General features: G+C 39.3%; 1 protein-coding gene across 2 annotated transcripts; it reads right to left on the bottom strand.

The window, feature by feature from the left end:
* Nucleotides 1-202: 202 nt before the first annotated feature.
* Nucleotides 203-14,387, bottom strand: LOC133485029 (septin-8-A-like). 2 transcript variants are annotated; one of them, XM_061788336.1, is made up of 10 exons: nucleotides 14,021-14,387; nucleotides 10,484-10,598; nucleotides 10,192-10,387; nucleotides 9,687-9,873; nucleotides 9,456-9,617; nucleotides 8,852-8,948; nucleotides 7,025-7,193; nucleotides 5,632-5,764; nucleotides 5,376-5,563; nucleotides 203-3,646 (listed from the first exon to the last, which is right to left on the bottom strand). In XM_061788336.1, the coding sequence occupies exons 1-10, from the start codon at nucleotides 14,072-14,074 to the stop codon at nucleotides 3,643-3,645; spliced, it is 1,305 nt and encodes a 434-aa protein (XP_061644320.1). In that variant the 5' UTR covers nucleotides 14,075-14,387; the 3' UTR covers nucleotides 203-3,642. The 2 variants fall into 2 exon arrangements, with proteins under 2 accessions (XP_061644320.1, XP_061644319.1); XM_061788335.1 differs by having other exon boundaries at nucleotides 203-1,358; nucleotides 14,021-14,367.
* Between the last annotated feature and the right edge of the window lie 161 nt (nucleotides 14,388-14,548).

Below are 14,548 nucleotides of genomic sequence, written 5' to 3'. Positions count from 1 at the left end.
GAAAAACATTTGTTGAAATTCAGTGCAGCAAACTGACAATGTGGCTAAGAAATCTCACCTCTTTTTCAGCATTGACCTTTTCAACATGGATTCCTCGTAGGAACTTTCTATGAACAGTCTGGAATTAGGCTAAATCTGTAACAGCTATTTTCTTGAGGACACATTCTGTTTTGATTTGAAATTACAGACCAAACAAGGTACATTTTCAATAAAGTTAGTATTTATTACATAAATTGGCCAACATAGATCAAACATTTGATCATACATTTAAAGATCATGTGTGTAAGTGCAAATTACCGTTCTGACACTATTACCAATTTTGATGCTACACGAGCACCGTAAAATACACATTCAATGGCCGTGTCATTAGATGTAACCCAATAAAACTGCTCAATACACGCTGCCTTTTTATAAAATATATTTTTTTTGCTTACATTTAATAATATTTGTACTTACTAAACTTACTAATGCCTCAAGATTCTGCTAGTAAAAGAAAAACAATGTTTAATGACAGAAGCGGGCTTCCGCCACTAAAAAAACAAAAACCATAATAATATATATATTTTTTTTTCTTCACTGGCAGAAACGGGCTACACTATTAATGAGGGTTTTTTTGTTTTTTTACTGGTGGAAACAGGCAAGTAAAAATGTAAAAAAAATAAATAATTATTTATTGTTTTTACGGCTAGAAATGGATTTCCAAATTGTCAGGTCATGGTTGAAACATATTCCTAATGTTTATCTGTTCTTATGTATGTAAATTAGGCCAAATAGCAGGAGTTCAATAGTCATATTTCATTGCAGAATTGATGGCAGAGCTGTTTTACTGAATCACATTGGGTCATGTCAGTGAAACATACACATTTCCAGTTATAAGTATTAACTGTTAGTACGACAAGGTGCTGATTATGCTAATGAAAGTCTATTATAGTCTCTGATTAATACATAATTTAAATGAAGAAAAAAAAAATGTAGTATGACCTTTACCAACAATGCCATGTGACTTTATGGTATAGAATTATGTATTATTTCACAGTGTAATCAGTCAAAAGTACATGGTAAATTAAGGAGGAGCACATTCAAAACTATGACTTTTTCCATTGAAGGAAGTTTCAATCTTGGGGAGATGGTTATATGTCATGCACAATCCATGCTACTACATAGCAAAGGGGGAAAAGAAGACTCTTGGCAATTAATTCCCAGCGTTTGAAGTGCATTTCCATAAAAGTGCTCATTCAAGTGTGAAAAATAATACACTTGCTTGTCCGTCTATCACTTGCTGGTGTAGTTAGTAGAAAGTCCACTAATTCAAATTCCTGGATGATGTTAAGGAGCACGCAGAGGGAAGACTAAAGAAGCTATGAGAAGAAAAGACAAAACATTAACAATATATTATACACAGTACAAGTTATTTGTTAGTTGTTAGTGAAGCAAAAAATGTACTTTAGCTTTTTTTTTTTTTCTTCAGAGGCACACCTGTAATAACCTAAAATGCTGGAGTCACATTCTGTAATAATATTAGCTGCAGTAAGAGACACACTTACTGGAGACTGCATTGGGAACTCTTACACATTCTAATGAGATCCAATGCATAAATTCTGCCTTTTGAAATATTTCATTTGATTGACACTGTCAGAGAAGGACAGTAAGAGCAATTTGCTTTTTTTGCGGTTTGCAGTAGTGTATAACTGAACTCCACCATACTGAGAGCCATTTCTAACATTTTGATTAACTTTTTTATTGTTTGATTAATAAATGATTATTTCTGACAGTATTTTTGTACCTACAGTAAAAAGTCCAAACACCACTGTTCAAATGCTAGGTTTTGGTGACATAAAAAATGAGACCAAGAGAAATAATTTCAAAACTTATTTCACCATTATTGTTACCTTTAACCTGTATAATTCAATTGAAAAGAAATTGAAAACTTCGAGACTAAGGCCCCAGTTCTAGCTGAAGAAAAACAGCCCCCAAGCATGACGCTGCCACAACCTTGCTTCATTCTAGGCATTGTGTTCTTTTGGTGGTAAGCAGTGTTGTGTTTGCACCAAACATCCATCCAGCCATCCATCCATCCATTTTCTTCACCGCTTCTCCTCACTAAGGTCGCGGGTGTGCTGGAGCCTATCCCAGCTATCTTCTGGCGAGAGGCGGGGTACACCCTGAACTGGTTGCCAGCCAATCGCAGGGCACATACGAACAAACAACCATCCGCACTCACATTCACACCTACGGGCAATTTAGAGTCATCAATTAACCTACCATGCATGTTTTTGGGATGTGGGAGGAAACCGGAGTGCCCGCAGAAAACCCACGCAGGCACGGGGAGAACATGCAAACTCCACACAGGCGAGGCCGGGGATTGAACCCCGGTCCTCAGAACTGTGAGGCAGACGCTCTAACCAGTCGTGCACCGTGCCGCCGCCAAACATATCTTTTGGAATTACAGTATGGCCAAATAATGTAGTTCAACCTTGGTTTAAAAATTACGGAAAAACACACTTGAAATCTCCCAAACGCATTTGGAAAAATGTGACATCATCCAATGAAACCAAGGTAGAACTTTGTAGCCATAATTCCAAACGGTAAGTTTAGCGCAAAGACAAGACTGCTTGGCACCAACACAACACCATACCTGCAGTGTTACCACCACCAGTGGCAGCATCATGCTTTGAAGCTGTTTTTCTTCAGTTGAAACTGTGGCGTTAGTCAAGCTGGAGGGAATTATGAACAGTTCAGTGTTAGCACAAAACCTTCAGGCTTCTGCTAGAAAGCAAAACATGTGAAGAAAAGTCTATTAGAACAGATTAAACTTATTTGGGGTTACTCATAGTCACTTAAAAAGGTGTGTGCTGACTCCTATTAAAGTTTGAATGTGATTGGTTAATGCTCAACACAGTCACACCCATTACAAGAGGATGTGCACACTTGTGCAACCACATTATCTCAGTTGTTTATTTGACTTCCCTGATCTCTTTTTTTTTTTACCAATTGTGCTGCACAGATTATAGGTCACATTAAAGGTGGAAAAAGCTTTGAAATTATTTATATTAGTCCAATTTTTTTATATCATTAAAACTTGGCATTTAAACAGGGGTGTGTAGACTTTTCATATCTATGTAAAGGCAGACACTTTCATATAGATATTGTATCAGATCTCATTCAATTGTACAAGTGTACCTAATGGTGTGACCAGGGAGGGAGTGTCTAATTTAATGTACAATATAAAACAAATCCTAATTTTATTATGAACACTATGATATACTGTTCAACTCATGAATTATGAGACCATAAAATGATATAATAAAATGAATACATGAAATATACTGATATTAATTTACAAAAATCAGTTCATTGTGATCAGTACTCTGATTATTTTTTGACAGAAAATTTGAACACACATTCAAGGCAAGGACATAAAAAAACATCAGCTACAAGTATTGAAAACAGTCCATTGATTTGTTTTTATGTGTCTCACAGAGTCAGCATCAATACAGTGAGCAAAGCTAGCGTTATCATCGGTAAGTACACAGTGGATTACAGCGGGTGCATTCATATTCAGGCTCATACAGCACCACAGGCTCTTTTACCCATGCTGACGGCAGACACATTCATGGTTTCCCTGGATGATTGTTCCATAAATCAACTGAAAAGGGACAAGACATACAACAACAAAATATGGCGGGAGGTGAACAAACATAGGATTAAAAACACAAAAGGATGACGTGTCAAGGGATGGGTCAGTTTAATCTGTCCTTCAGGTCTTGTGATAGCCTGAAACCAGGTCTGTAACATGGTCAAAGCGCTGGCTTTAATTCCCTTACATCCTCCTACATTTCCCTTTTTTAATCCTGAACATCAGGTGTGTATATTTTCTGCACATAACTCCTCTTGACATATGGTGTGTCCTCCTGTGCAAAATAATTTGGTACTGTGAGGTCATCCGTGTCAGCAGTGAGACCAGTCGTACGTAAACACAATTGCCCCTGCCTGATACCATCTGGCAGGTCAGCCCGCAGAGACAGAAGCATCAGGCTGTCAAACTGTGATACATCCTACTGTGTTTGGGCACATAGTGTCACTCTCAATCTGTCCCTGGATCAGGATATGAGCAATACATGGCTCCTGGGAGGATGTCACTACCTTATTAATCACGTCCCATCTACGTAGGCTACCGCGGAGAACAGGCTACTGTCCACGCTTGCATGATAGCCTTTAATCACATACCCTTGCTTGGCTAACCAAACATGTGCACTGGAACCTATAAGGTAAAGCACAATCTGTTCCTGGATGCTGGTTCACCTCCAATTTCTTCAGATTTAGCAATCATTTTTACTATAGGAAATAATGCATATAGAAATAATTTGTTCGTGGTGCTTAAGCTGTCATCATTATAAAATATTCAATAATTTCTTTTTGATTTATAGTATATTTATATATTCTATTAAATCACTTTTAAGAAACATTTTAACCTGGTTAACCACTATTAATCTATAAAAAACAGTCCTATTTTTCATGTCAAAGGCATAATACAAGGACAATGTTGAACCTTGAATCTTACTCTTCTGAATATGAGTCGCCTACATTGTTTTCCAACCTTTATCGAGCCAAGGCAACTCTTTTACATTAGAGATATCTCACGGCACACCACCAAACAAAAAATGTCCAAAAAATGTAGTGAAGTAGTAATCTCGTCTCACCTTACAAATTTATTTAGTGTGAAAGCTGGGCCTGGTTACTTGAACACAAAGCTGATATATTCGCAGGAAGCCATGACATGACTCAAGTGTCAAAAATCAATCGGCATCAGGTGACAACATGGGTTAATTGTACCTGCCATCTAGTGCAAGAGCATTTACTTTTTCTGCCTGTCGCTGGCATAGATAGATGAACAAAGATGTTGTTGTAAACAGATATTTTTTTAGAACAGGGCAGCTGTGGCCCAATTGTTAAGGTCATTGCCTGCCACCACGGGGGACCTAGGTTCAAGACCCCGACCAGACCATCCCCTGGACTCATGGCTGTGGTGTCCTTGAGCAAGAAACTGATAACCTAAACTGCTCCCTGGGTGCTTCAGCTGCCCCCTGCTCCAGTGTGTTACACTAACAAGTGTGTGTGTTCACTGTGACGGGTAAAATGCAGAGTACAAATTTCATGTGCATGCATGGTAATGACAATAAAGGCGATTCTTCTTCTTCTAACAATTAAGTGAAACTGGATAATTTTCTTTCACTTTCGTGGCCATTTTTTCAGAAGAATGTGGGTCAAATTCCAAATTATACTACTTGACTGTTCTAGTTAAGTTTTTTGCCACATTTTTTTTTACAAATCAAATGTCATCAGATTCACCCAAAATTAAAGAAAGGGGTACTTACTTCTTTTTGTCCTTGTCCTTCTTGAGAGGATGAGTGGCACCTTGAAGAGGCTGGCCCATCAGTGTCTCTGTGGCAACCCTCCTCCTATTGAAAGCATTCATCTCTTCCTCCAGTTCCCGTCGTTTCTCCTCTAGGTTCTTCTTTTCTTCCTGGTGCAGCCGTTTGAGCTGCTCGAACCTCTCATGGAGCTAAAGACGGAGTACAAAATAAAAATTGGACATATTTTCCTTGATGTGTTATATATGCAAAGCATCACCTCTTTTTCCTTTTCTTTCAGCTCTGCTTCAGTCTCCTTTACTTTGTTGACAAACATCTGCCTCATTCCTTCCTCCTGGTGTTGCAGTTCTCTAAGGAACTCCTTCCTCTTCGCTTCATATGTCTCCTGCAAGCTGCAGATCAGGGTAGATGCAGTTTTATTCAATTTTACATCATACTTGTTTTCAATTTGTGTTACAAATCTAATTCACAGACTAGTATTGATAAGAACCTTGAGATGGCAACAATAATTCCACTGATGACTTCTTCATTTTTATCATTTTGATCATTTCTAAATGATGTCCTCACTGTGGTGGCACAATGGAATAGTGGTTAGCACATCTGTCTCACAGTTTTGAGGCGCGGAGTTTGGCATTCCTGTTTGGAATTTGCATGTTGTCCCCTTGCTTGTGCGGCTTTTTTCAGAGTATTTTGGTTTCCTCCCACATTTCAAAAACATGCATGTTAGGTTAACTGCAGACTCTAAATTGACCAAAGTTGCGAATATGAGCGTGAATGGTTGTTTGTTCACAGTATATGTGCCCTGTGATTAACTGGAGGCCAGTCCAGGGTGTCCAAGTAAGACTGGATAGGCTCCAGCTCATCAGTGACTCTGATGATACCAAGTTGGATAAAAAAATGGATGGATAGCATTGGTGCCTTGATTTATGAGTTTCATTTGTTTCGCGATTAAGCACGTAACTCAATTTACTTGTATTTCAAATCCATAGTCCCCATTGGAATTGAAGGCTGACACGGCAGTGGATGTTGACTCCCGCTGCCCACTCCCACAGAGGTTGATCCCACTCCCTCCCAATCCCAAGTGAGTGTCGAAAAAAATTCCACAAGCTCCCACTCCCTCACAATTCCGAGTGTTTAAAAGAAAAATCCCACCAAATCCTGAGTGTTTAAAAAAAAATCCCTCCCAATCCTGTTTTTTGAAAAAAATAAAAAAATAATAAATTCCCACTCCCACAGAGATTGATCCCAATCCTGAGCCAAAATTTCAGCTCACAGCACAAAACGACGGCTTGTAAAAAAAAACACAAAAAAAACATTTCAACAAAATAAAACTTTTTTTTTTTTTTATCCAGGTTGTTGTTGTTGTGGGTCAATGAAAGGTATTTACATTAGTGTTTTGTTTTCATGTGAAGAACAACAGATCAATTTTCTTTCTTTTTCAAATAAAAAGAAATAACTAAAGTGGACACAAAGTATAGAACAGCAATACAAAGTTGCACAAATACAAGCCCATGACAATGTACAGTAGATACAATCTCCTTTGCAGAGATTACAAATGTCAGTATCATTAAGTGCCACTACTTAAAAAGACCTATATAGAGAGAAACAATGTACAATAGTTTCCATGTGGCAACATTTAGGCCTTATCTCACCTGAACGATTTGCTGTTGGGGTCTGCATCCTTGAAGCCCATCTCTTCCAGCTTGCAGCGGCGGTAAAGCTCATAGTGGCGTGTGTGCGTTTGCTCACGAAGATCCTCCATGTTCACACGCAGCAGCATCTCCCTCAGCTTCACAAAATCACAATGGTTTTCATTCTCCACTAGGGGACATAAAGGGTTAGGGTATAAAATTATTCCGAATCTTGATTGACTTTTTAATATCTGGTCAATATGCATAATAAAAACCAAATTTTTAGCTAAACTATAGTTAACAACTTGCTGGAAGTGACGTGCATGTACAACCCCAATTCCACTGAAGTTGAGACGTTGTGTTAAACATAAATAAAAACAGAATACAATGATTTGCAAATCATCTTCCACCTATATTTAATTGAATACACTACAAAGACAAGATATTTAATGTTCAAACTGATAAATTTTATTGTTTTTAGCAAATAATCATTAACTAAGAATTTTATGCCTGCAACACGTTACAAAAAAACGAGGAAAGGGTCATGTTTACCACTGTGTTGCATCACCTTTTCTTTTAACAACATTCAATAAATGTTTGGGAACTGAGGACACTAATTGTTGAAGCTTTGTAGGTGGAATTCTTTCCCATTCTTGCTTGATGTACAGCTTCAACTGTTCAACAGTCCGGGGTCTCTGTTGTCGTATTTTACGCTTCATAATGCGCCACACATTTTCAATGGGGGACAGGTCTGGACTGCAGGCAGGCCAGTCTAGTACCCGCACTCTTTTACTACGAAGCCACGCTGTTGTAACACGTGCAGAATGTGGTTTGGCATTGTCTTGCTGAAATAAGCAGGGGAGTCCATGAAAACGACGTTGCTTGGATGGCAGCATGTTTCTCCAAAACCTGTATGTAACTTTCAGCATTAATGGTGCCTTCACAAATGTGTAAGTTACCCATGCCATTGGCCCTAACAGAGCCCCATACCATCACAGATGCTGGCTTTTGAACTTTGTGTCCATAGCAGTCCGGATGGTTCTTTTCCTCTTTGGCCCGGTGGACACGACTTCCACAATTTCCAAAAACAATTTGAAATGTGGACTCGTCGGGCCACAGAACACTTTTCCACTTTGCATCAGTCCATCTTAGATGAGCTCGGGCCCAGAGAAGCCGGCGGGGTTTCTGGCTGTTGTTCATAAATGGCTTTTGCTTTGCAGAGTAGAGTTTCATGCAGTGATTTCTCCAGATTCTCTGAAACTTTTGATGATATTATGGACCGTAGATGATGAATTCCCTAAATTCCTTGCAATTGTACGTTGAGGAACATTGTCCTTAAACTGTTCGACTATTTTCTCATGCACTTGCTCACAAAGAGGTGACCCTCGCCCCATCTTTGCTTGCGAATGACTGACCAAATCAGGGAAGCTCCTTTTATACCCAATCATAGCACCCAACTGTTCCCAATTAGCCTGTTCACCTGTGGGATGTTCCAAACAGGTGTTTGATGAGCATTCCTCAACTTTCTCAGTCTTTTTTGCCTCCTGTCCCAGCTTCTTTGGAATGTGTTGCAGCCATACAATTCTAAGTTAATGATTATTTGCTAAAAACAATCACGTTTATCAGTTTGAACATTAAATATCTTGTCTTTGTAGTGTATTCAATTAAATATAGGTTCAACATGATTTACAAATCATTGTATTTTTTTTTTATTTGTTTAACACAACGTACCAACTTCATTGGAATTAGGGTTGTATTACATAACATATAAACAATGCAAATATGAATTTTAACTGACCCCATAACATTTTTGTCATCTGACCTATAAGATGCGTGAGTTGGACTCACCCTGTACTGATCCCCAAGGGTACAGTCTTGCTTTGACCATTTTATTGCCTACTTTGACATCTTCCACACTGCCGACCACAGCAAATGGCAGGTGAGTCTGTAAAAGAAAATGAAAACTACTGTTGCCACATTCTGAGTCATTGTGCTTTGGTGATAAATGAATAGGCTCATTTGATAATACTATGACTGCAACCATTCAAATTGAAATTAAATAACGCCAAGGCCAAAAATAAAACACTCTCATGTACCCCCAAGCGGTGGGAATGCCTCTTTTAAAGGAACCTCTGCCATCTCCTGGCTCTTCTCAGTATTGAAATGGAGCGCAAAACTAAAACACTCAATCAGTGGTGACTTCATTTGATGTTTAGAATTATAAAGTTTTTAAAAAAGAAACTAGTGTAAGCATTCCCATTGTTTGAGTCCATCCTGTAGAATCTCCATGTGAATCCCAGAATTATTGACAGTTGTCTAATAAAAGATGAACAATCTGTCTCCTGGTCTTCATGTGCTGCTTCCTACACGTATTTTGTGTGTGTATGTGTGTGTGTGTTGCTTTTATGAGTGCATGCGTGCATGAGTGAGTAAGTGCGTGGGAGACACTCACATTCATGGAAGAGTTGATCTCGGCCACAGCCTCATCCTCTGTCGGAAACTGGTATATCTGCACTCCATTGCTGACCAGCTCGCTCATGATCTTAATCTTTAACTTGTCCAGTTCACTCTTGGATACAGTGTCTGCCTTTGCAATGACAGGGATGACGTTCACCTGCAAGCAAACAACAAACCTGAATCATTGTACTAACTGGAAATAAAACACCCACCATTTAGCGGTCACCTTGCTGTCGAGCTTCTTCATAGTGACGAGATCCAGAGACTTGAGAGAGTGGCCATTGGGAGCGATGAAATATAGGCAGATGTGGATCCTCGTGTCATGGAAATTGCACAGGGAACGTTTTATTTTTAGCTCCTCTTCAAGGTACGTTTCAAACTGACTGTCAATATACTCTACAATGGGTTTATAGCTGTACAGGAAAAAAGAAAGCACATATTATTTTTACTCATTACATAAGGAAACATTCTGTTTTTATCTTTGTAAAATCACCGTCAATCACTACTTTAAGAATGTATTGAGATCTTTGTACAAGCAGTCACTCCGATGTTTTGTTTTTTTTGTTTGAGTTAATGTCCATCCATTCATTTTCTGTACTGCTTATCCTCACTAGGGTCGCGGGTGAGTTAATGTGATAAAAGAAATTATCTAGGTCAATACATTCTAAGAGTAACAAGAGTTTAAGTTCCTTTCACGTTATTGTACATTTTCTATACCGTTCAACCGTCACCTTTCTTCTTTGTTGATCTGGTCCCCAAAGCCGACAGTGTGCACGATGGTCAGCTTGAGGTTGACGTTGCTCTCCTGCAGGTCATACGTATGTGGTCGTAGAAGCACGTCTTTCTCATAGTGGCTGGCTTCTTCATTTTCGAACCTTGTATTGAAAAGTGTGTTCATTAAGGTGGATTTGCCAATCCCTGTCTCCCCTATAGGAGAAGTACACAAAGAAACGACAAGTGATGAACAGACATGAGGGGGAAAGGAAGAGTGTGCAATATTGATAACACTGGGTTTTGACTTGCCTATGCAGAGAATGTTGAAGCTGAAGCCCTGTGTGACTGATTTGCTGACCAACTGATCTGGAAGACTGTCAAAGCCTATGTGGCCCCCAAGCTCCAAGGTTCGTTTGTCTTCATTCTGAAGTGATGGAACACAGCCGTGATTCTAAAGTATCCCACGACTATCACCAGTGGAACGCAAGCTACAATAACTGCCTAAGTACAGTTCATTTGTAATTAACTTTGACTGCAAGTTCATACGTTTGCTTTTAATCTTTAATAACTGTTTGTATTTAAACCTTTATTTAGGTACAATTTTTATGTGCAGTATACAGTGGCTCCTTGAAATACGAGTGACTAGACGGACAAGTTTTTCCAGATACAAGCCGTAATTCGGCTGATTTTTTGCTTTGACTTGCGAGCAAAGATTTTGGATATGACTGCTTTATGGTGTCAATTGACTCGCCTCAGCTAACTTCAAAACAAGCAGCAGTTTTGCATAGTGAACAAAACTAAAAAAAAAAAAAAAAAGGCTTCAAGTTGTTTAATGCCACTCCCAGTTAAAGTTTACTGTCAAACTAAACATCAAACAAAGTGAATTACATGTGTATTTCAAACAAGCACAAAGCTTTGCATTAGAGTTTATTAGCTTAATGCTAACACAATGTGAAATTCCATAGACAGGCTAACGAATAGCATCTATATGGCAGTGTTATAACTCGTCAAAGAACAAATATTTAAACACAAATGGTGCAGCAACACCTGTAGAGAGATGATATAGCTATACACACAGGCATATATTTTAATCCTCTGGGGAAAAAAATGGCTAATATTGATGCAGATTACTGAGTCACTTACAGTACTTGAGTGAAACTTTTCTTCGTTTGTCTGCATGACTTTATTATAATGCCCCTGGTGGCCAAGTCGCATTCTATGATTTTATAATATACAATATTGGCTGGCGACCAGTTCAGGGTGTACCCCGCCTCTCGCCCAGAGTCAGCTGGGATAGGCTCCAGCACGACCCTACTGAGGATAAGCGGTATGGGAAATGGATAGATGGACAATATTATACAGTGCAATTTTCCATTGCTCATTGGTGTATGAATGTGTGCATGAATGGGTGAATGTGTGAGCATCTGTAAAACGCTTTGGGGACCGTGGTGGTGTAGTTAAAGCACTATATAAGTGCAATCCATTTACCATGTATTAAAAAACACATTATAAAACTTGTTTTTTTTTTTAGGGGAAATATTATTTGAGATACACGTGTTTGGAGTTACAAGCGTGGCTACGTAATGAAAGGTTAGGGTTATCTCAAGGCACCACTGTATTTTAACTGAATCACAGTACAGTTTTTAATTCTCCTATATTTAAGCACAATCTTCATGTTTAAAATGTGCATAAAGTTAAAGTGGCTTACAATAATATTAAATGCACTTTTAAGGAATAAAAGAAACATTTTGACCTATATGCTAATGTAGTTTAATGTTGGTCTTAATGGTGGCACTTGGAGAGCAAAGTATTTTTGAGGCAGTACTGGTAAAACTGGTATACAGAAAAAAACACTAAAATGAGTACATGTATAGCACTAGAAATTATTTTACTTTCTAACATTAATAGGCTTAGTGTTGCTATGCTAAAAACTAACTAGCAGACAGAGAAGGAAGTTTCTATACATGAGATTTCACTGGATCGTGAACAGCATTTAACAATCAGGTTAGATTAAGGGGGAGGACCTAAAATAATGAAAGCACTTTATACAAAATGCAGTGTAAAGGCCTTTGTGCTAGATCCCATCCCTAATGTCTCCTTTGGATGTCATTACAGTAGATGGTGTGATTTATTAGATGTAGTGTTAACATACAAAGATGGTTCATGCTGCCATCTTTGACAACAGCTTGGTTAGTCTGTCAAATTTCCTAAAGTACAACATTCTGCGTGGTTTTATTGTTGCATGACTCACTGTAACAAATGTACCAGTAAATTGGCCACTTGTGACAAAATGATTTACGCATGGTATGTTTATTGATTGCCTATCTGTCGACCTGCAGCATTTGTATGCATAGTGACATCTAGTTAGATGTGCTGGTCCATACTGATGAGAAATTGGCATTTTGCAAGAGGCTCAGCATGAGGACCGGGATGTGTTCAATACAACATTCATTCTCTGCCTCTTTGACACACACATACAAAGAGCTCTTTATCTAGATGTTGTTTCACAAGATGGGAGGCTATCCAAGCTGCTAGCCTGGTGGTACCCATAAGCCACTCAGTCCTCACCGTTGAGGATGCCACATTTGCAAAGCATCCTCTAAAATCTCATATTTGTTATTAAGTCTCTGAGCATTGAAGAATGTTAAAGCAAGTCACTTGATTCGGCTGCCACTTATCCTCCTTACCGCGTTGCTGCATTCTGTACCATATGGAAAGCTGTTCGAGCATTTATCTGATACCCTTGATATGCAGCTTAAGGTCCATGTACTAGTACGCTCTTTGTCTTAAATCAACTTAATTTATCGAGCATCTAAGGAACAAAAAAAAGTGCTGTACATATAAAAATGTAGCATAAAACAAAACTGAAGATAATTTAAAAACAGTAACAAAGTTAAAAACAATAAAAACAAATAAGACACTAAACACTACTACTAGTGACAATATAAAATTCTATAAGTTAGCATCTAGCACTTCACTTGTAGCACTAGTAGTGCACAGATATCAACTAGTGCACAGTGTTGCCTCATTAGTAACATGTCCTACTAGTATGCCAAAGTTGTCCTACTAATGTGATGAAAAAAATGTTTTACTTGAAAGACACAGTCGTTCTACTAGTGCACCCTAATTGTTCTACTAGTGCGCTGACATTTCTGCACGCTGTTAGGACATACTAGTATGAGATACAGTACATGTTACTACTGAGGCAAAACTACTAGTGAGCATTTTGGTGCTACTAGGGTCAAGGAGGTTACAAGTACATGACACAAGTAGCGTTACTTCTGCTGCACAGTAGTCAATTTTTAATTGCATACTAGTAGGCCAAAAGTGGCACTAGAAAAGGACAGCTCCCTGGTTGTTCTACTATGCGCTGAATTGTCTTGTGATGACAAGGTGCATATACTAGTCCACGGATCTTAAGATGGCTATGAAGGATAGTGAATCAATGCTCAAACGGCTTATTTGTTATGAAGTCGCAGAGCATTGCTGAATGTTAGTGCAAGTCACTTGACTCCGCTGCCATGTATCCTCTTAACTGCGTCGCTGCATGCTGTCCCCGTGATTCATTCAAACGAGACGCATTCGAGTGTGCATGCACAGGTCGAGAGCAGCGCGCAGGGACTCTCGTGCGCTCACAACAACAACAACAAAAAAAGATGTCTCTCTATTTTGAAACGACAGCGCATCATTCTCAATGTGCAGCCGCGGGAGAAAATTCGCATTTATCCCCGAGTCATTGCGCATACGCGCTCTCAAAACACCTCCATCCGTTGATGTTGTCCGCACACGTACGCGCATACGCTTGTGTGAGACAACTCGATGCGTATGATAGATGGTCCTACTTACAGCGAAAACGTCCACCTCGCTGGCCGCCATGGTCACAAGTGTCTCCCTCCTCATCACCGGAGTACGCTGCTTTTTTAAATATGGCCACTTGGAGGCAACACCCCATCAGCACTGGAGGACGACATGACAGCCCTCCTTCCACTGCATGGTGAACGAGCACAGTACAGCGCCACAACACAGTGGCGCTTGTTTTGCTTGCGAGTCATCTCATAAACTAACTGTTTCCCCAGTCAGGGCCTCCGGATGTTGCTGTTAACATGTGCAAACGAGCTGCGATGTAAACCCGTCGCCCCCCTTGTTCACCCGTGTCACGAACATATTGACTCCACCGGGAGCCTAATGGGCGGACTTTCAATGAAAACTTTGTGACTCCAATCCAGTTTTGGTGCAAAATAGTAAAGAAAGGTTTATCCACCCAAATACTGTATGTGAGGTTGTTGCATTCGGGTGAATGGACGATGGAGAATGAACGAAGCACGGGTCCTAGCGCCTCTCTGTGGCACAAGCTTAATATTGCAAATCGCCTAA

Source organism: Phyllopteryx taeniolatus, chromosome 10, assembly GCF_024500385.1.
Source record: "Phyllopteryx taeniolatus isolate TA_2022b chromosome 10, UOR_Ptae_1.2, whole genome shotgun sequence".
Classification (NCBI taxonomy): Eukaryota; Metazoa; Chordata; class Actinopteri; order Syngnathiformes; family Syngnathidae; genus Phyllopteryx; species Phyllopteryx taeniolatus.
The sequence above is the reverse complement of the archived record's forward strand: the minus strand, read 5'-3'. Positions and strand labels throughout refer to the sequence as shown.

Coding starts and splice junctions, on each gene's coding strand:
- LOC133485029 (XM_061788335.1), bottom strand. CDS start 14,074: ATGAGGAGGGAGACACTTGTGACCATGGCGGCCAGCGAGGTGGACGTT. Junction 9,874..10,191: donor CAGATCAACAAAGAAGAAAG/GTGACGGTTGAA, acceptor TTTCCTGTACAG/CTATAAACCCATTGTAGAGT. Junction 7,194..8,851: donor CCCTTGGGGATCAGTACAGG/GTGAGTCCAACT, acceptor TATGTCCCCTAG/TGGAGAATGAAAACCATTGT.